Genomic DNA, 22,700 nt, shown 5'->3' on the forward strand with positions numbered 1-22,700 from the left:
TTGTGGGGACCATTTTGTTACCCTCATTGCTAGTCTAGGACAGAGGTTCCTAAACTTTCTGCCATCACACCACCCTTAGTGCAGAAGTAGGCAATTAATTTTCCCAAGGGGACCCCTGAGAAACTGGGACTGTCATGGAGGGCCGAACCAATAGGCTGAACTTAATTCTGCTACTGGCGCCCACGTACTGAGGGAGGAGGGGGCATGATCTCATCTTAACCCAGCTGCTGCTCTTCTGATGCAGGCACAGAAATTTTTTTCTCTCACCAACTGCTAACACAGTCGGCTTCTTCTCCTGCCCCTTGTGGCATGCTTATTTACATTTTATCTTCTAACTCCCAATTGATCTCATGCAGGCCAGACAGGGATATCCAAAGGGCCGGATGTGGGCCAAGGGCCATAAAATTCCCAGGTCTGCTTTAGTGTAATCTTAATGGCCACACCTCCTCTAAAATTCCAAACTCCCAAAATGAATACAAATGAACAATGAAAACAATACACTGAAACTTCGGGAAAGCTTAATTTATTATAACCAGGCAACTAAAAGGTTCTTCACACTTCCTCTGGATTCTGTTTCCACCTCCCTAAGGAAGGTTCACCTCAAACTTTGGGAAACCTTGATCTATGACATTACAGCTGGGGTTAACCCTCACATTGAACCGCCACAATGGTTAGAAAACACAATTGGACTTGGATAACATTTATATGAAGCCAAACAAACCACTTCAATTCTTTATTTTGTGATTTGTTCAACATGCTTAAACTTGTAAGAGCCTTTTCATATGAATAGATTTTCTCTGACAATAGAAAAGAGAGACCAAATATTTTAGTATAATCTGAAAAGAACTTGAATTTTCTTCCTGTTTTCAGTCAAGGAAGCTAAAGCAACTTGAAACATATCCCAGGTTTCTGCCTCCAGAGAGGAGGGGAACAATTTGGAGGGAGATCTCAAAGGGAAGGGAGAACCTTGATATGGAATCCAGTAAAACTGATTCCCTTTGAGAAATGCAGCTATAGATTCATTGTGGTACAGGAATACATTTGCTAATCTTACTGTTCCTACGTTTTATTACTAGCTATTTCCGATTTTTTAAATATAGCATTAAAATTTATATTTTATTGATACTGCTAACACATTTTTTCATACTTCAATGCAAAACAATCTTAAATATATTTCAGACAAAAGGCTAATGTCAAGATGTAAAATTAGAACCAAGATATTGTAGGCTTATGTCCAATTTCAATCCTTTGCAGAGTGGTGGTTGTGAAAAAGTAGAAGAGGAAATATTGTACACATTGACTTAAGCTCCTAGAAGAAAGGAGGCTATAAATCTAACAAATAAACAGTAATAGAGTTTCCTGATCAAGATTTCCAGAGCGAGCATCCTTTGGGTATTTTAAAATAAGACCTTCAATTTTTCTCTGGAAGACTGTGTTTGAAGAGTACCTATATTCAGAAAGCAATCCTTCCAGAATATGAGATGTCAAGTAATTCTTAATCTCCTAAAGTCAATACAGAAGACTGAAATAATACAAATATTTCCTTTTAATGCAACATTTCCTTGCTTTATTAGTCTTATACAAAAAAGGAATTCATTATATAAAATTCATGTATTGTGAATTAGAACACAAAGCTAACATTTTTAACACTAGAACTTTATATTAATATGATTATATTGCAACCAATCGTTTTCCTGAGTTAACCACTTTATATGTACTTTTCTAATATATTGCCAATAAGTTATTTTACAGTAACAAAATTATAATGTAAGAAAAGGTATCTGATGCTTATCAGTGCAAAAGAATGCTACTAAACCTTTCTTCACGGAGATTAGAGTTCATATCTTCTCAATGCATATAAAATGATCTAATTTATCTAAAATATTTCAGTTCACATTGTAGCAAAGATAAATATAATTACAAATAAGCAGAATATAAAATTATTTCTTGGCCGAGAATACAGAATTCAAGTACTTATATTAAAATGAACATTATTCATGCATAATATTTTCCTGCTGAACTTCAAATGAAAGTAATAAATATGATGATGAAATATATGTACAGGAGTTCCAATGTTCTCTTTTTGTTATGCGGTAAAACAATGTACATCATTACCCGAGTGTCCAAGAGTTTGTAAAAACCTGAAACAAAATGTATTAAATGGAAAATTAACCCCAATCTAGTTGTGTAAAAAGTAATGTTTTTATTTAAACTAAATCTTTTAAGCTAAAAGATTATTAAAAGTATATTCTCTCACAGGCATATGAATTCTTAATGTATGGAATGAAGAAGAGAACATTCATCACATTTACCATATTAATTAGGTTTAAAGTTTTTATTTGACCTGTTTCACAATTGAAAAGTAAATCAAAGTTCAAAAGGAACTATAAATATGGTTCTTTTAAAAACACAGTCTTTGACTAGAACTCTATTCTGAGTCATATATTAATTTAGTGGTGCAAGGATTATTGAAAATTGCTTCCAAATAGATCCTTTGAATATTAGTCTTAATTACTGATTCATACTGATAAATGTACATCTAAACCAGTCTGGCCAGTCAAACTAAGGGTTTTATGTGGCAAAAGGTGGCTTGTCCAATGAGCCATGGCTGAATCAACAGCAATTAACAAAAATCATACATTCATATGTACTCTGGTATGGAGGTTACGTACTTACATAGCTGAGTTAAAATATCCACAAAATGCAATTGGATCCACAATGATTCAAACCGGAGCTTAGGCAAACTGTGATACAAATTTGTCAATGTATTTAATGTACTCTTTCCTACTTATGCTCAAAACATTTCAGTGTTCAAAACATACCAGTGTTCAAAACATTTCACGTAAAGTGTGAGAGTGTTTCAAATGTTTAAAATAGGCAATGTACAAAATATGCAGTTTAACGGTACTTATCTCCTGTTCCCATTTCACTTACTGTATTCCTTGTTCCATAAATGGTAATGGACCACAAATGCATATAAGTATTTTAGACCCGTGTTGACTTCTCTTCACAAATTCAGAAAGCAGAGAGAGGGAGATTTTTCCCTGTTTGCCTGGCCATTCTTTCTTTGGCTCTGAGAGAACAAACTGAATGTCAAACCTGAGAAACAGTAATTAAAGACACCAATGTTTAAAAGGCACGTTTCAAATGCTTAGAAATCCATAGGCATTCCATCATCCTCACGCAACTACCAATTCATGCCTAACACAAAGGTAGTTCTCAATTAGCGGCTGCTTTATTCAGTGACATCAGCAATTAAGATGGTGATGAAAAAGTAACTTTATTGCCAATCCTGATATTTAGGAACCTTCAGGGCTCCATAGAGCAAAAGAAATGCTGAAATAAGGTCACAAGCATTTAGCAACAACTTTGCTTAATGACCAAGTTGCCAGTCCCAATTGTAGTTGCTAAACGAGGACTATCTGTAGGTAAGAAACTGAACCAGCATCCTGAACCTGGATAGTTCTGCTTTATACTCTACACCAGTGATGGCGAACCTTTTAGAGACTGAGTGCCCAAACTGCAACCCAAAACCCACTTATGCATCGTCGAGTGCCGGGTAGGTGTGGTCTATTGGCTGGGTGTTGCCAATTGGGTGGGTGTGGCCCATTGGGTGGGCGTGGCTGTTGTGGTAACGGCAGACTGGGTGGGATTAAAAAGTTCAATCAATCAATTCCAACTTTGCAAGATCTTTTTTTTTCCCCGTGAGAAGTTGAAATTGACTGATTGAACCTTTTTTTTTTTTTTGCAAATGGTGGCGGAGGCCTAAAGCGAAAAGGTTTTATAAAACCCAGCTGAAGGCCTAGGACTGGGGCGATGGTGCGCGTGCCTACAGAGAAGGCTCTGAGTGCCGCCTCTGGCACCCGTGCCATAGGTTCGCCACCACTACTCTACACTACTGACACAATAATGCAACAAGTTGGATACAGAGTTGACCTTCCATCAGCCAAAGGGACTGAGATCATTACTAAACGACAGTTTTTCTCCTCACGCTGTTACATTGTTCTAGAAGTGTGTAATCTGAAGTAGATTTTTAGGGACATCAAGAAAACCAATGAACAGCAGGAAATTACATCCTTTTCTCTTCCTTAAGCCAATCAGAGTGAATGACTGCTCGCAAAAGGAGGCCCATTGAAAAATTGATTATTAAGATAATGTGCTAGGACAGCCATTTATTTGAAGTACTAATCATTTTCAAATATTCTGGCTGTCTATTTTTAGAATATACTACGGAGGTAATGAACTTTGCTCTCAAGTCTTCCTAGCTTATGCTTCTAAGAACTGATGATCTATAAAAAAACCTTTAAAGCAGAACCTGTTACCATTGCATACAGGAGAGGGTAACATCTGCTCATATTAGTCTTATCTTTACCCAACACTGGCAATTCACTTATTTAGCTCAAACAATCCCAGAATGCCACAGCTATTAGCATACAGGTTGTATTGTATGAATGCTTCCATACCTATCAGCATATATACAATATACGTTGTGGCGAGATAGGCGGCAAACAAATTTAATAAATAAATATGTTAGAGATATCAAAAAGACATAGAATGTGGTCACAAAGTTTGGAAACAATAAAAACAATTATGATTATGTCTCTATTATTCTAGAAGGGAGGGCATGGAACAATGGATTTTGATAGTAGAACAAAATACTAAGAGAGGCAGAGTCCTTCCATCACTGACCAAGGTGGATTTAACATGGATGCTTTAACTGGATTTCTGAGTCAGGTAGGAACTCAGATTTGGAAGCCTAAGTGGTCCCTTCCAACTCCACTGATTCTTCCCCAAAAGAAGTCCCTGCTTAAATGGTGGGCTTTTGTATCACATTATATGAACAGCAGACAGGATAAAAAAAAACCAAACACGAAGTCATTGTATACATCAGTTTCTGGAAACTATTAATTACCTTGTGTCCTTAAGGGCTAACTGCTCCAGCTGACTTTTCCAAAGTATATCGTCTTCTGTCTTGTTGAAGAACATCATTTTTACTGCCCTTAAAGGGATATTTCAATATTTAATGTTCAGTTTTAAAAATCTGTGAACAAACAGTATTCTTTGAAAAACACAACCCTGAACACCTGAGTAAGAATTCCCAGAATGTTTTTAGCTAATCCACTTATTCAACTCTAGTAGATCTCTGAAACACACAAAAAATAGTAAGATGTGATGGTTCCAGCTTTCTGCTTGCCCCTTCTTTGCTCATATCCCTTCTGCGCATTTGAAAATACAGCACCCTGTATAAATGGTACTTTAGAACAACTGAGTCCCTTATAAACTTACTGAGAAAATGGGTGCCCCCATCTATCCACTGAGACAGTCCTTCCCATCCCACTTTGTTCTTTCTTGAATGGAGGGAGGACAAATTAATCCTTCTCAACTGTTTTCTCACTTCACGGGGTTTGTAACTACATATTCTAGCCTTTTAAAAATAGAAATAGACTATTTTCAGTATTCCTCCAATATTATTGAATATGGAAAGCCCATATGTAAGAAAGTGGGGGCCAGGTTTAGTCCAGAATGATAAGGAGTCAACAAAGGCAATGAAATTAAACTAAAGTCATTTCACGTTTTTATTTCAGCAACTTGATTGCCATAAAGAAAATGATTCTCGTGGCATCTGGGCCGAAGGGTGACATGCTTTTATGAAGTTTATGATGTGATTTTCAGCGATGCCAGTAAAGCTGCTATTCTAACCAAACAACATTAGAGATGGTATAGATTCAAAAATAATTGCTCTAGACTACAATCATTGTGTCACTAAGAGTGGAAGATGGCAGGGAGGGAGGGAGGGAGGGAGGGAGGGAGGGAGGAAGGAAGGAAGGAAGGAAGGAAGGAAGGAAGGAAGGAAGGAAGGAAGGAAGGAAGGAAGGAAGGAAGGAAGGAAGGAAGGAAGGGCATTTTCCCCAGATGTCCTCAAGGGGGCACTGCTGAATAAAGCAGAATTATTGTACGTATTAGATTTCCAAGAAAAAGGGGGTGAAAGCCACTGTTACCAGCACAAGATTTATTAAAGGTAAATATTTACAGGCAATGCTCCCTGTGACATATAACAGGGAGGTATGCTGAGTTCTGCCATGGCACATCCATGAGAAGGGACTGGTTTGTTGAGTTTTATAACCATACAGCAAGTTGCATGAGAAGCTGGCTTATTAGCGAAATGCCTTGCCCATGAATTTCTCAGTGCCTCTGCATCTGGCATTACCCCTATTTCTCCCTTTTGCTGTTGTAATGGTATGTGGCAATGACCTTGGGAAACAGGAGGAAGAGCTACAGAGCAAACTAAAAGTATATGCTGGCAACCATTATTACGAAGTTGGTCACTCAGCAGTTACCTGAACAGTATAGCTTATTTGAAGTAATAAAAAGAAAAGGCTTTGAATGCCCCAAATGAACAGGAATAGACAGCATACTAAAAAGCAGAGACATCACCCTGCCAACAAAAGTATAGTCAAGGCCATGGTTTTCCCAGTTGCAATGTATGGCTGTGAAAGTTGGACCATAAGAAAGGCTGAGCGCCAAAGAATTGAGGCCTTTGAACTATGGTGCTGAAGAAGACTCCTGCGAGTCCCTTGGACTGCAAGGCGTTCAAACCGGTCAGTCCGAGAAGAGATCAACCCTGACTGCTCTTTAGAAGGCCAGATCCTGAAGTTAAAACCCAAATACTTTGGCCACCTAACGAGAAGGAAGGACTCACTGGAGAAGAGCCTAATGCTGGGAAAGATTGAGGGCAATAGAAGAATGGGACGACAGAGAATTAGGTGGCTGGATGGAGTCACTGAAGCAATAGGCATGAGCTTAAATGGACTCCAGAAGATGGTAGAGGACAGGAAGGCCTGGAGGAACGTTGTCCATGGGATCACGATGGGTCAAACATGACTTCGCAACTAACAACAACAAGATATTAGAACAGAAAGATACCTGAGGGTAGGACTATTACTTAAGGCATAGCTGAGCAGTTTAACCATCGGTGTGAATCCGGTGCCTCCTGCCAATAAAAGCAAATCTTCTACATCTTCCAGTTGTGATTTTCTAAAAGTACCTTCAGGATTACTCAGAGAAATATAGTCTCCTGTTAAAAAATGAAATAGTACAAATATAGTACAATAAATGTTAAAAGATTAGAAAATCACGATCAGTCTGTTCCCCCGATAGATGCAAGTTAGCATCAATCTAAAAAAACCCACAAGTATTCTACAGAAAATAATGGAACAAATGAAATCGGGCAATTTGCAGTCTACACAATACTATTCTTTTTTTAAAAAAATGCATAATATCTTTTGAAAATATTTTAAAAATGAAAAAGAAAAACTAATACATTTTAATATGCTCTGAGAGGGAAATAAAAACGTCTGTCTTACCTATTTGTAAAGTGTCAAGCACCGGTGTAAAAAGTCCTTCAGGATAAATTTTAATTATAAAAAATATTTGTGCCTTATCATTGGAAGAGGGGATTTTGAATGGTGATACCAAATAAGATAATACTGGTGTGTAAGGCTTGACTATCTCTGTACCTAAGGAAAGACAGTGCAAAAAAAAAATCCATAATAATAAGCATTAAATATTACAAGTAGCTTTAGTGCAAAAAGATATGAATGTTAAGAACAAACGTATTAATATCTGGGTGAATAATAAAAACCATAGATTAAGTACGGAACTTATGACCAATTTATTTCTAAATAAGCCAAAGATCAATGCATGATCATGCTATGAACTACCTCTTAGGTGTTATATTATTTTGTTTGATTAGAATATTTCATCTATCACATTTACTGTCAACCTATTTTGTATATCAGCTGTCTCTACCCTTCCTATCCAATCCATGCTGTAGATACTTTTGGCCAAGGAGTGTCAGTAGCAGGGCCCCATAGGAGACCCATTTATGCCATGCCAAAGATCAACACCAATACCTAAAATATATATATTAAATGTGTCAAAATCACCGGATTGCAGAAAATACCTTATAATTGGTGAGCAAAAAAACCTGCTGTATAAGATATATGTTTTTCCCTTAGTACAAAAAATCAACCACTTGTACATTCCTTGAAAATTAGAATTAGGACCAATAATTTCTAGAAGCAGGGTGAGATTTTCACCTCATTACCTGTAATTGTTTGTTTGAGGTAAAGATGGTGTCCCACTGGCACTTGGAGATGTGTTCCTGGCGGTAACTCTACACAGAACAGTCTAGTATCATGACTGACGTTTGTCTTTGACAACAGCTTGCATTTCCTATAATACAAACCTTAGAAACACAAAAACCAAGGAATTAACTGAATGTACTTTGCTCAAGTATTAACACTGTTAAACATTTATGCTTTAAACACATTTAAAATCTTTGTTCTATTCAGGAGTTTCAGAAAGAAAATTCTCACTGACCTGAACTCCCTTTATAGAAACAGAATGAAAATTCTCAGTCTGAGTCACTGAAATTCTATGCCTCTTACAAAGAATATCAAACAAGTGTCGTTATTCTGCTCACCACTATTTTTCAAATATTACATTAATATTTTAATCTCAAAATGTTAACATTTATATTTACTGGTATATTAATGTCAATATATTCAAATTCTTGAGATATAGATTCAAAGAACATTTCTAGCCAAAAGTCTGGTCCACATATTCAAGTCTTACAGTGTAAAACAAATCAATTACAGACATGATGACGCAAAGGTACATCATTACAAGCTGATACTATGCCAGTGTAGCAGATAAGAGCCACTTTTTCTCAGAGTGGCAAACAAAACTGTCCCAGTGAACCACACAATGGTCTAATCATCATTCATGTTGCTTTTTCACCCAGACTCTGCTGAAAATTTATTCGGAAATAAGTGTATCAAGCTACTTATAATCGATCAATGCTTTAACAAAAGCAAGGGTAAAAAGAAGGTAGACAGAAACTCAAGCACAATCAGGAGACAATCACTATTCACCTCGTTTTAGAGGCATTTCTTTATATCCTCAGAGGTTAGAGCGTTCATCAATATTAAAAAACCCTCTCTCTTCCCTAACTCTTATCATTCTGCTTCTGGCCAAAGTAAACCACAAGTTTGACAGACATCCTGCTTTACTAATCTAAACTGCTTGGAGGCAGTGATGTTCTGAGCTACAAAGTGTACACAGTTGTACACGGTTATGTAAGAGCACCTCCTAAAACTGTCATATCGTTAAAGTATTGATTCAGGTCCTGTTGAGATTGTGTTGTTGTTAGTTGCGAAGCCGTGTCAAAACCAAGTATGTCAGGAGTTCAGGAGATGATCTTAATTGTAGTTAAGATGCAGTAATAGAATCTGAAAAGCCTGCCCAAAGCACTTTCTGTCCTATCTAATACTAAACACACTTAGATCTTTCTCATGATCTCCTTTTTGTCAGGAACTGTGTAATCTTTTCTGCAAGTCTCCCCTTAACGACTTGCCCCAGCTTTCCTGAAGGTCAGCTCTATATTCCTTCACAGATCTATAGAGCAGGAATTTCTGTTATACCCTAAAATTATGAGGAGTTGTGCAGAAATGAACTTTGAGTGGAACAATAAAATGTATTACCTCTATCTGTACATTTGACAAAAGAATTATGATTCTCTAGAGGCTGCCCAAGTTTTCTCCAGGACAAATTTTCTTTCTTCTTCAGAACAAATTCCACTTTTCCCACATTTTCAGAAATCTGTACTAAAAAGATACATAGTATTGTTCTATAGCAATACACCTACGACATTTTGCACAGGTAATGTAATTTTAGAAATCAGTGCTGCTGGAAGGCAATTTCATTCAGTTTCTTAAAACAGGACGTGTAGTATTACTGAATAAAACTTTTTTTATACATACATAAACTTCCAAAATATATGTATGTCATAGTCTGAAAGCACATTTTTACAAGTAAGCAGTGTTTGGATTAGATCCCCTTGCATGGGTAACAGAATACAAATCTATATAAATAAAAATGTAAATGTTCGTTTGTTCAAAATCTTAAATCTCCGAAAGTTCTTCACCGATTGCTTTGAAATTTTCACACAACGTTGCATTCGAATACGTGCGTGTTTTTATATACCTACTATTATATAGATGTCACTCCTGTGACAGGTAAAAACATGCTTTTTTTTGAAAAACAGCGCCATCTGTTGGATGTAAAAGCAACACACGCTTTGACCAAACTGAGCCACAGCAACGCGTGGCCGGGTACAGCTAGTGTATACAATAAAAAAATTAAAATATAAAGTAAGAGTCTTGGGGGCGGGGAGATGTACACACCTTTGAGTCAGTGTTGACTCCTGGTGACTACCTGGACTAATCCCTGCAGTCTTCTTGGCAAGGTTTTTCAGAAGTGGTTTGCCTTTGCCTCCTTCTGACAACCGAGAGAGAATGACTGACCAAGGGTCACCCAGTTGGTTTAGCTTAGGTTAAACTTTGTTATTGTGGGGTCCTTGGTGCTCTCTGAGCTTGATGGTTTTCTTGCAGACTTTTCATTACCAAACGAGGTAACATCATCAATGCCTGATGATTTGGTTATTCTTGTGTATTCTGGCACTATTTATTTTTTGTGATCTTTTAAAAGAAAGAAGAAAAATTGGAAAACAAAACAAAACCCTGACTTGATTCTAGTACTAGTTCTTGGAATGTGGAACTGTTGTACAATTATATCTGCTCCAATATAATATAGCCTGTAAGAATAGTGAATTTTTTTTTTGCTTTAACATTTTGCAAATTCCTTATTTTATATTTTGAAAACTTTCAATAAATTCTTTGTTCCAGCTTTCCTATTATTTTTTCTCTTTCCACTCTCTAATTATTTAAAAATATTTTTTAAAAAATACTAGAAAAAAATCAAAACAGAATATTCATATTACATCAGCTCCTGAGTATGTTAGCAAAATGAAGCAAAAAAAAGCATGTTTGAACCACAAAATAACATACTTACTTACCTATCATATCTTTATAAACTGCATAACTCAGTTCTGAAATAGATGCATATAGTTTGGTTAAATAAAGTCTTTAATTTACATAAGATTATTAGTTATAAAGTCTGTTAAGCACTAAGGTAAGAAGAAAATGTGAAACTGTTTAAACATGGATCATGGTGTAATTCAGTTTATGAAAATCTGTACAATGAAAACTTACACAATGAGCTATTTGGCACAATTCCATTACTACATGAATGAGCCTTAGATTTGTGGAGTTTTCCTCTCTTCCCATGGTATGTAATAGTTCCAAAACTGTTTTTGCATGTAAAACAGGCTTGCACTAACCTGGAAAAAACAAATTTGCAGCAACCACTCATGTGTAATAAAGAGCTTTGATAAAATATATGCAAACCAGGTTTTCAAGTAGCATCAAATCACTGAACCTGAGCAAGAAGTGAGCATATCTGGAACTCCTAATTTCCCTGGGAAAGGGAATGGATAACCCAATGGGAGATCAGATACGCTGTATTCCTAGTTAAATTCATGGTTTCATTAAGATGGACTTGGAAACACTCCGACGTAAAATTTAGAGAATTGCTGCTTCTTATTGAAGTCGTTTCTGACCTACTTCAAACCATACATCTTAGTATTTTGATGCTTCCTATATTTCCACTCATCAGATGTGCCTAATGCAAAAAACACGGAGATGCATTTTCCATTTGCTCCAGTTGCTGAAATTCAGTATTGAGGAATCCGAAAATTTTTGATAATCACACTTTTCACTTGGTTTAGACGCTTTTTAAACATCTTGCTCAAGAACAGGGAAAAGTGCAAAAAAAAAAAAAAAGCTCCAAGAATAAACACTTTTTCTTCTATCACACAGTGTAGCACATTTCACATCATTGGACCCTAGTTTTATGATATAAATGCAGCCTTGACCATTTACAAAAGCTGACAAATGTACATAATATTGGCATCAGGCGAACTTGCGTTATGTTAATGCAGTCCTAATCCACTTATTTATTGATAAACTGTGAATAAAATTAATAGGTCAATAAAGAGCTTACCGACATGTATAAGGTATGAGAAGTCTTTCACAATTATTTCTCCTCTTAATGTATATTCTTGAACATCTGCTATCACCAATTCAGAATTCATATCCTTTCAGAGGGAAGGAAAATGGGGATGGAGTACAAACAGCGGAGACAACATTGTTCTACATTATTATCACTAGGCACAATCAATGGCATTTTACAAAGTAATAAGAAGCAACAAGAAGAAAGTGAAGATGAGGAAACTAGATGAAGAATGCACATTTGGTTCAATTTAATTATTTATGTTTAGTTTCAAGAGGTGATTTAAAAATCATAGAAAGGTGATTTTTACATAGTAGGAGAAGGGTCATACTAATAGTCTAGAAGTAAATTTTAGACATGTGAGACAGCAAAAAAAGATGTCTGAGGGAGATGGTGGTTAATAAATATGAAAAATAAATAAATATCATAAAACAAATAAATAAATAAGTGTTCTCAAGAAATGAATTAAGATACATCTAAACATTTAAAAATAACAGAGTTAGAAAAGAAACAAAGGCAATATACTATACTGAAAAAAGAGAAGGTTACAATATTGCAAATGTTTTCCAGCAGTTGAATTTATTTACCTTTTGTTTAGTGTATATTACCAAAGTGACTGAATCTTGTGTCTGGAACCAGTCATAACTGAAATAAATTGAGAAAACTGTAAATTTTTGTTTTTAAAAAATATGTGCCTCCCCGGAGATTTTTCTTTATGTGTGATTTATTAAATATTATTTAATTGTGAGACTGTCATAGGAATAATTTTAGGCTTTCTTAAACTGAAGGAAAACATCACAAGAATTCTGATAAACAAATAGGATATTGAGATGGAGGCCGGGGGATGCCGCGCAAGTTAATCTGGACCTCATTTCTTGGCTGCAGAGGCCCTTTCCTGAAGGCCTCTACTGGCGAAACGGAGGTTCGGGGGGGGGGGCGCCACCTGCGTCAATCTGGAGCTCGTTTCTCAGCTGCAGGGGCCTTTCCTGAGGCTGGGGGTGACGTGCACGAGTGATGGCGAGTGGCTGCAGAAGTGGGCCAGCGAGACGAGGCAGGTGTCGGGGCATGGGAAGCCTGGCTGCGGCGGTCCTAAGGTAAGCGGGTAAGACATCCCCCCAAAATAAGACCTAGTGCCTCTTTTGGAGGCAAACAATATATAAGACCAGGTCTTATTTTCGGGGAAACACGGTATTTAAGTACTACAAACTGCAACTGAGTTATGAAAAGAAAGAATTTGGAGTGGGGTTTTTTTGGCAGGGGATCTAGGATAAAGAAAAAGTAAATCAAGATCAGTTGAAAAATATGTTAGGTGATTTGCTGAAATAACTTATTTTTAAAAGAAGAAGAAGGGGAAAAGTGCTATTACTTTATTCTTGGGTTTCACTATTCCTCAGTTATAAAACAGAAATGCTATTTTGTTTGTTTCAGTAAGTTCTTGCTTTGCTGGCCAGTCTGAGGTGTTATACTAGAATCTCCAACTACTAATATACATTTGGATATGTAAAACACATGCTCTCCATACTAAACTTTCCAAGTTCAATCCCTGGTATCACCAAATACAACTCTAAAGGTGAGTTTTCTAAAGTGTTAACAATACTAACAGTTTACTAATATCCAAGCTTACATATCAACTTAACCATAACAAGAAACCAATCTGATCCTTAGGCAATTGTGGCTTATCAAACCACTATTTATATAACCAATGCTTAATTCAAGGTATGAACCCTGACCGTATGAAGTGGCTTTCTAGGTTCTTATCCCACTAAGTTCAACAGGTAGAGTGGAGAATTAATTCTGTCCCAAATCAACATTATGTGACTTGTTTTGACTGGTAGACCTGTCTTGATGACTCTGAGCCAGTAGAAGTCATTGACATTTTGTGTTAGAGAACCAAACTCAAAAATGTTACTTGCATCAGAGCCAATCTACAAATTGTGAGACTTAACCTCAGATCTGGACAATGGCTTGAAACTATCCATATTCAGTTGATTGTCTGAAACAGCTAAGTGCTAGAAGCAATCCTGGTGTCACTACAGGTATATGACCAGCAAACCTTGAACTTGCTACTATATCAAAATTATTCTGCAGCATTTGAAACAATGGATTACCATTGCTCAATGTTTATCCTTAGACTGATTTATCTGACACATTGGCTTTGACCAGAACTTTTCTAAACAATCCTGGACAGAAGAACCAAATATTTATCTATTCATTTTTCTGAGGCATACCCACAGGCAGGAGAATGCTTCTGTGTTCTAGCAAATGATAGATTTTTGCCATCCTGAGCTACCTATTCCAACATGAACATTCACAAGTCTATTTTTTTAAAAAAATAATTATCCTTCCATTTGAAGGCAACTCCAAGAGACCTCATGGAAGTATTCGTGTAGTTTTCTTGACAAAATGCAGAATGGTTTCCTGATGTCTTGTTTTCTTCTCATCTCTTAAATCTATTCTATAGCCCTGAGCAATCTCCCAACCAAGCACTAGCAGACCAGACTTTGAGAACAAAATTATGTTAAAATGGGTAAAAATTAGTCTCTATAATATTGTCTGATTTGTTCCAATTACTAAATAAATTATAACATATACTTCCAATATATTTTCATTCAGACCTTCCTTAAAATAAATAGAATCCCACTTAATGCTGAAATATGACAATACCTGGGAAAAATTTCTTTGGAACAGTCATCCAAATCTTTTTTTTTCGGAAGTATGCCTACAAAATATAAGAAGTACAGTAATGCACAATGGTTAACATTATTGTAGCATTAAGGATTTATCAGCCTAGTCTACTTCTCAGGACAGCAGAATATGTTCCTGATTTTCATGAACAAAGGGCTAGATGAAAAGTACTATTAATTTTGTTGCTTATCATTTCGTTCAAATAATCATAAAAGCTGATGGAGATGGCTACTGGAAATAATTCAAAACTTCCAGTTTCAAATTTGTCTGTTTAAGATAAATATTTGGTTACACAATCCTAGCATAAGAAATAGGAGGGACATCACAGAACATCTTAAACTAAACTATTATTATTATTTAAATTTATTACGACTGCCCACTCCAAATGTCTTGGGTGGCCTTTTCAGACATAGAAATATCCAGAACTACAGAAATGAGGAAAATATTGGCTTGCAGGTCCCTTTTTTAAAAGCCACATGAAACGGAAAAAAACTGGCATGTAATTTTTTTTTAATCTCAGATGAATCATGAGTACTTGCATATCAATTGTTACATGTTGCCATTTTAATTTGTAAATAAAACTTTCAATATGGACAGCAGATGCAAATTCAGAAACATAAGAAATCACTTACAAGGTTGCCAAGCAATTATCACTGAAGAACCCATAAAAGAACCTACACATCCTTAAAAAGCCATTTTGACTATACAACAGCACTTATTTGTGCTTGCACAAACTCTCCTGAGTAGAGGGATAACAAGAGCCCTAGCTCCAATACATGCAAGGGGACACCGTACAAACCTCGATATTTAGTAATGTTTCTATTATAATCAGCTAAGTATAACTTTCAAAACTTATTTCGATATCTTGGATTTCCTTACATAATCCTATTTAGTTTGGCTTGACTTTAACAGGGGTGAAAAAAAACCCTATGATGTCATGGTGTGTTGGGCTTGTGTGTGTCAAATAAAGATTCATTTTTAGGCTTCTCTGAGTCTTAACAATTGTGTTTGCATATTTTTCTTTTATAAAAATCCAAACAACCATAAACTGGCAGCAAAGAGAAATTATCAAGCTCTAATAAGCACAAATGTGTTGTTGAAACTGCTGGTCTAAGAAACAACCCTGGATAAGAAATAACAAAGCAGAAAAACAATTACAAAAAAATAGAAAATGATTTTTATCAATGGGTTTATAGGGAACTAAACAGCCTGTGACATGTTATCATTTCAATTGTGTCATAATTTCAGAGATATTTACCTAAATAGGTCAGCAGAATTATCATCGGTGGGACATTTAGCTAAATAGATCAACCAAATTATCATGTGTGGGGAAAAGAACAGTGGAAGCAGGAACAATTTCTGACTTCCTGCTGGCTTCCTCATTGACTTTGCTTGTGAGAAGCTGGCAGGCAGAAAGTCAATGGGAAAGGGTCACAAGTTGCTTGGCTAAGTCTTCCCACCTGTGGCCATCCTCAAGGCCCTCTGCACTTGTGCCATGCCAGCTACTCATGCATCCCTATGTACCCTCCCTAATCCATGCCGCTATCCTGCACATCATTCCTACCTATAGCGTCACACACCCTGCCCCGTCTGCATTGCCCCTCACACATTTAACTCTTGCCTCTCCTCTCAGGCCCTCCCCTCACATCCTCATGCACCGTCTCTAACCCTTACCACACCTCTTACACATCCACTCATTCCCTTCCCACCCTAGCAGTAGCTACTAACCTACCTGCTGGCCTTGGACTTGCAACTTCCTGCTGGCTTCCCCACTGATTTTGCCTGTGGGAAGCTGGCAGGGAGTGTCAGCAATCATAATGAGTTTAGAATTCCTATCAGCTTCCATTGTTATTTCCAATGCTCCCTGACTTGTGGGAATCTGTCAGCGAGCATTGGAAATAACAATCATGTGACTGTGGCTGACCACAGCAGCACAGCACGTTGAAGCGGCTATAACTTTTCCAAATTTCAATGCAACAGAAGCAATGGGAGAATGGGATTTTGTATACATTCTATTAGACCATTTGAGGTACCTTGGTTCAAAAATGTTGCCCTCTGATGCACCATTTCACCCAATGGAAGATTACAAACAGACAAACAAACCTAAGTTTTAATTATTATATAGATGAAAGATAATAAAGGTAACCTTTTACTTTGGTTTTGACATGTTATTAATATTAGTATTATTCTTTCTAATGAATTTTAATGAATTATTTTTACTGAAACCAAGTATTGTACATCATTAAAAATGGAGCACCTATTAATAACTTCTTCATAACACCTCTGATACTAACATAAGCAATTTCTCCACTAGTAAATTACAATGTCTTCAAAGTATCACATAGCTGCCGTTCTTGTCCTTATTATAGTTATTTTGGCATAATGAAGTCTAAATGGGTCAGGAAGATACTATCAATTGCTAATAGAAAACAACTGCAGAACACCTAGTTTCTGGTCTTGATCTTTGACACTATTTCTTTTTCTTTTGTTTCTAGAAGGAAGTCAAAAGGGAAACTTCTTCCTTCCTCTTCCTCCCCAGAAAATATGCAGTCTATAATCTAAATCTGTGATTTAGCCCAGAATAAATCCAAACATAAGTACAAATCCAAAATACGGTAAACACATTTAGAAAACAGACAAGCACACCACATAAAGGAATACAACAGCCATGTTGGTTGCAGTAAAAAGTACCACCAATATAAAAAATATTGTTCATTCAAAGTCCCCACCACAATAAAATATACCATAATACTGTACATCCTCATTCACAGTAAAAGATGCTCCTATTTATGAACTACTGTAGTTCACTAGTTTTCTAGCCAGAAATGTTTCTGAATGGAAGAAAGATGCTAATAGCACACAGAAGGGAGGAAAACTCCTGTGCGGGAGATCCAAAGTTTCCTTTCTCTGGCTCAATGCTGTTCTCTTCTGCACATGGAAGAAAGACTGATAGACCAGAGAAACGAAATTTGGGGATATGAGCTTCATTTCTCTGATTCAGTGCATGATATTCATGTCTGCAGCCCTTTCCATGCTCAGGAATTTAATTTAGCTAGAACAGCAGTATGGTCTAGCAAAGGATCTAAAACGTGCTTTGAATTTTCAGCCACTAATTATCTAATCCCCCAGTTAATGTAAAAGATATTTAAAATACCTCTGTAAAACAACTGGATGGTCTGCAATAGACCAATATAAACAAATAAATAAAGTTATAACCTATTTAATAAACATTTTTTTTAAAAAAAATTCTTTGAGATCACTTATTCTTTGTTTCTTTAGAAACGCTGCCAACCAAATTTTGAATTTCTATCGATATGAATATATTTTAGATAAAAAATCCTTCTCTTGGGAAAGAATGAGTTTCTTGAAAAAGAAATCAATGTTAGGTATTAAATTGCCTAATTTAGAGAACATCTGTTTCCTCTTAGAAAGACATCTAAGACCTTTTACATTCCAAAAAATGATTAAAATATGTCAAAAAAATGCACATTAAGCAGTTATTATAGTCACAGGTCAAGGGCAAAAATAATTTACTTAACTGTGATAAATGTTTAAAATAATTGAAAATGAAGCATAAACAATCACAAAGGAACCCCCCCCAAAAAACTAAAAAAAAATTAAAACTAAAGGAAAATACAATGAAAAAAGGAAACTGAAAAAAAAACAAATTCCAAAACCTGTGCTGCAAGGATTTACTCCTCACCTACCCCAAGCCAAGGTAGCCCATCTCCCTCTAGAAAAATACTAAATATTTCAACACTACCACTTATTTTCTTCAGTTGATTCTAAAACAATAAGCCTCTGTCCAACTTCATAGGAATCATTGGAAAAAGAAAATAAATTACTCCATTTTTGTTTTATTGCTAAATGAAATTTACTGAATAACTTCTGCTTCTAAACCATCTGTGTGGGCAGCTTTGAAAAAAAATCATCTTTCAAAATAATTTTTTACCAAAGTTCCATTTGCTAAGATCCCACTTAGCAAGATAAATACAGAATATAAACTCATATTATAGATCGCAAGAATCTCACAAAATAGGATTGGGAGTTTATACTGAATAGAAGCAGATGTCTGTACAATAAGCACTTTTTATTTTATTGATTTATCTATCAAATTTAGATACTGCCATCTCACCCTCACTTTCAATTTCTGAATGAATTTATATTCATTCGTTCCTGCTTCAGTTTAAAAAAACGTACTTATATTTCTCCATAAATGCAGTTACAAACTAATTTTGCTCAGCATTATAAGGGATGTTTAAAAATCATATTTTTTTTATAAACTGGGCCCTGTAACATCTTCCTGAATGTCTATATTTTTAAACTGTTTCTCATTCCATTATATATTTCAAGCTGAGTCATCCTTGTTTTGTGTGAACCAATTAAGGGATTTAGTGCCACCATTTTCTGAACTAAAATATCTACGTCATCTCTGAAAAGACTGTTTCACATAATGCACTGCAATTTTTATAGAAGGCTGTAATTGATGGGAAATTGCTTCTGAAGTGAAGCAGTCCCACCAAGTTTTCTCAGTTGCCTTTTCTAGTCAGGAATAATTTCAAAGCTAAATCTTTATGCTGTTCTTCAGTTTGCTCAAGAAATGGTTTTCCCTCAGGAGGGAGGTGACCCACAATTTATCACCACAAAACAGTATTATAAATGAAGAAAGACAAAACAGTTTGTCTGTTAAGATAAACTCTTAACCTAGGAAATATCTAGTACCAATTTATCACCAAGCCAACCAGAAATCCAAAGAAAGCCCAAACTAGAAGACTCTTCTACAGTGATGCAAAACTTTGCCAAACAGCACCAACCACACTGTCACATTCCTACATAAGGACATTTCTATGTATTAGTTTCCCCCCATTTTTAGAAGAGATGGAGAAGAAGAAAGCTGAGCTTTAAATAAACTCTGCTATATGATATTCAAGCAAGGTAGTATAAGAATTGGAAGTAAAAAAGGGGGGGAAGAAATCAAGAGCAGTGTCATTGGAACAGACTTTTTGTAAAAAGGCCAAAAAAAATTCAGATCAGTACATTCTCATTCTTTCTCATTTTAATAATGCCATTATTTTTAGAACATGGCATAAAGCAGTAAGAAATAGGGGGTAAAATATAATAAGTACAAGATTTTGCTGCTCCATAGATGAATACATACTTCCTTTTCTATATTGTATGAAAAAAAATGGTGGATATTATCATACTTACCATTCAAGGTCCTGTTTTCTTCAATTACAGGGGGACAAATTTCTGTAAGGTATGCAAAATAAAATAATGCTGTAGTGATCACAATAGAGAAAATCTCTCTCATTATGATACTATGTGCAAACATTCTGGGCAAAAAAAAATACCAAGAGCTTTATTCAAGAAAAAACAACCAGAGTTGAATTTTAACCACATAAAAAATAACAGCTCTAAGAAATGTGAGCACTAAAGTGAAGAGAAAGCTATTTCTAACTAGATGGAGATACTTCCTTCACAACTGCAATCATTTTAAATACATGAAACGTTGAGTATTTGTGTCCATAAAAAGTATACCAGCAATACGCTCTAATATGTAGGATGCCATTTAGTGAATGACAAATATACTTGGCATCTACTGGAGAATGCAAAATCATGATAGCCAAACGGCACGAACATTTTATGTTTCAGTAATGGAAAATGATTTACTCTATGCCCTTAGATGGTAACTATAAAAGTGCAGAAATACTATCTAGTGGTTAAGATGATACTCATAGACCAGTGATGGTGAACCTTTTAGAGACCGAGTGCCCAAAACCTGGCCCCGGCCCCGCTCCACCCTTCTGCCCGCCCCCGCTCTGTCCCCCCATCCCCCGCCCTGCCTGCCCACAGGACCACTCACCACCTCCAGGGCCCCCGCCCTGCCTGCCCACAGGACCACTCACCACCTCCAGGGCCCACCGCAGATCGCCCAGGCAGCCCAGCAGCGCTATGGCAGCCACACCCTCTGCCCGCGCCCTGCAGCATCAACTGCATGATGGGGTGTGAGGGCAGAGTCTTGTCTATGCTGCCTGGCTGCCATGTCCTTGGCTGCGCTGCTCCGTGTGGACCACGCTCGAGGGCAACTCTCCTTCAGGGGGGCTGCTGGAGAGGAGGGGGTTGTGGGGGGAGGCAAGGCTGGGGTGGGGCAATGGCACGTGTGCCCACAGAGGGCTCCGAGTGCCACCTCTGGCACCCATGCCATAGGTTCACCACCACTGTCACAGACAGTTTGTCACACTGTGGCAACATCACAAGAAGCATCAATAGGACAGAGGTGCAAAAATGAGCCTTGAAAAGAGCCCCTTTCAGAGAAGATGAAGTCAAAATATATGGACTTTTCAACATTTAGAGGACAAGTGGCTCTGAGGGGGAGTGCAGCCTTATAAAGCCTTTTGTTACTTGAACTATTCTCAAACAAATCAAAACTCTCCAAGGCTAATGACACCAATTTATCTCTTTAATATCTCCTCCCAAAATATGCAAAAACAGAATCAAAATGTTCAACCACAGCTACTCTGATGACTTTCTTTTTCATAGAGTTCTTCTATCTCTTGAAAAAAAATGCAATGCAGTCTTTTATATCAACAGGGGGAGCTGCACTGTGGAAAAAGGTGTCTTGTGTCACCAGAACCCTCTAATGATTTTTTGAAAAACTGCGGCTTTTTATACTTTCTCTTACCAATAAGTAAATAATGAAAAATATTATTAAAAAACTAAGAAAAACTAAAAAGCAATCTATTAAACTGGGTTGAATACACACTCTACCAACACCAATAGAACCCATGAGTGTCAGAAGCTATGTACCTTTAACATAAAAAATACTTTTTAAAACACTGGTAAATTTTGACAACATTACTGTGCGGTTGACTAGCGTGGAATGCACTATAATTCCTAACGCATAATAACAGCATCCAAAGAGAGAGATTTATATCATTTATTTATTTTTCTAAAAACTACTGCACTATGCTTACAATTCCTAGTGTTTCTTCTCAGATTAAGGAATGGAATAGTCAAATGTGGAAACCTAATTTTCAGGTATGAAAAATATTACAATATGCACTTTTTTAAAAAAAAAATCATGTTTTAGCTGTTATTTCAAAAAACATCAAGTTATAAACCCACGCTATATATTTATACACATACACACACATATATTATAAATGGCCATTAAATTACATATAATTGCTATAAATTATATATATAAACATTGATATATATTTAAGCTGCTTGCACTACAGCTTAGAAAATATATGTATGTATATTATAAATTGCTATGAATTATATATATAATTTATATACATTTAATATATAAATGAACATATATATAATTTGTATATTTAAACTGCTTGCACTACAGCTTAGACGATATAAATCAAGACACTTTCCTTAGTCAATCCAGGGCAATGTTTCTCAACCTTAGCAGTGTGAAGATGAATGGACTTCGATTCCTAGAATTCCCCAGCCAGCAGTGTTGAAGTTCACATATCTTCAATTTGCCAAGGCTGAGAAACACTAATTTAGGAGTTTGAAATGACATTACAAGCAGCACAAATTGAGGAAAAAATAAAAACTTCCAAACATCCTACAGTAGTCAACGAGAAGGCACAAGGGCAAGATTGCACAGAACTGCTTTGGAGCAAGCATCAGATGCAGAGCAAAACAATTAAAGGGGGAAGCAGCCAACAGCTGAGAAAAAAAACAAACTATAATCACTTACAACCAAGAATTGTCTTAAGAATCCTATTCCCTGAACCTTATCATGTAAAAGTTGGGTAAAATTGGTTTGTTTTAAGCTGTTTGTGTTGTTCTTAATATTCACCAACTGATGATCATGACTCTGATGCAATTAAATCATTATTTTGCTAAGTCAAATATTGATTCTACATTCCCCAGAGGGTAAAATTCAGTGTTCAGGTTTCTCTGAATTGATTAGGTAATTCAATTTTAAAGAAGAGGACAGTATATGTCAGCAGGATGATCACAGGATAAGAAGTATCAACTTCAAACACATGTTTTTCTGATTGTTATATTAAGAATTT

At 36.2% G+C, this 22,700-nt stretch overlaps 1 protein-coding gene across 1 annotated transcript in view; it reads right to left on the reverse strand.

Annotated features, from left to right (window-relative positions):
* Window positions 1-1,352: 1,352 nt before the first annotated feature.
* LOC107295883 (cytochrome b5 reductase 4) overlaps window positions 1,353-22,700 on the reverse strand; it is a gene marked incomplete in the record, with an annotated part of 30,116 nt that continues 8,768 nt past the window's right edge. The window contains 12 exon segments of the mRNA XM_015825218.1: window positions 1,353-2,141; window positions 2,935-3,099; window positions 4,913-4,999; window positions 6,925-7,075; window positions 7,365-7,517; window positions 8,108-8,248; window positions 9,546-9,668; window positions 10,919-10,951; window positions 11,965-12,058; window positions 12,561-12,618; window positions 14,638-14,692; window positions 19,867-19,908. Of these exon segments, the coding sequence (XP_015680704.1) occupies window positions 2,087-2,141; window positions 2,935-3,099; window positions 4,913-4,999; window positions 6,925-7,075; window positions 7,365-7,517; window positions 8,108-8,248; window positions 9,546-9,668; window positions 10,919-10,951; window positions 11,965-12,058; window positions 12,561-12,618; window positions 14,638-14,692; window positions 19,867-19,908 (1,157 nt within the window).

The sequence above is a fragment of the Protobothrops mucrosquamatus genome, unplaced genomic scaffold (assembly GCF_001527695.2).
Source record: "Protobothrops mucrosquamatus isolate PMUCROS unplaced genomic scaffold, P.Mucros_1.0 scaffold2549, whole genome shotgun sequence".
NCBI classification, from domain to species: domain Eukaryota; kingdom Metazoa; phylum Chordata; class Lepidosauria; order Squamata; family Viperidae; genus Protobothrops; species Protobothrops mucrosquamatus.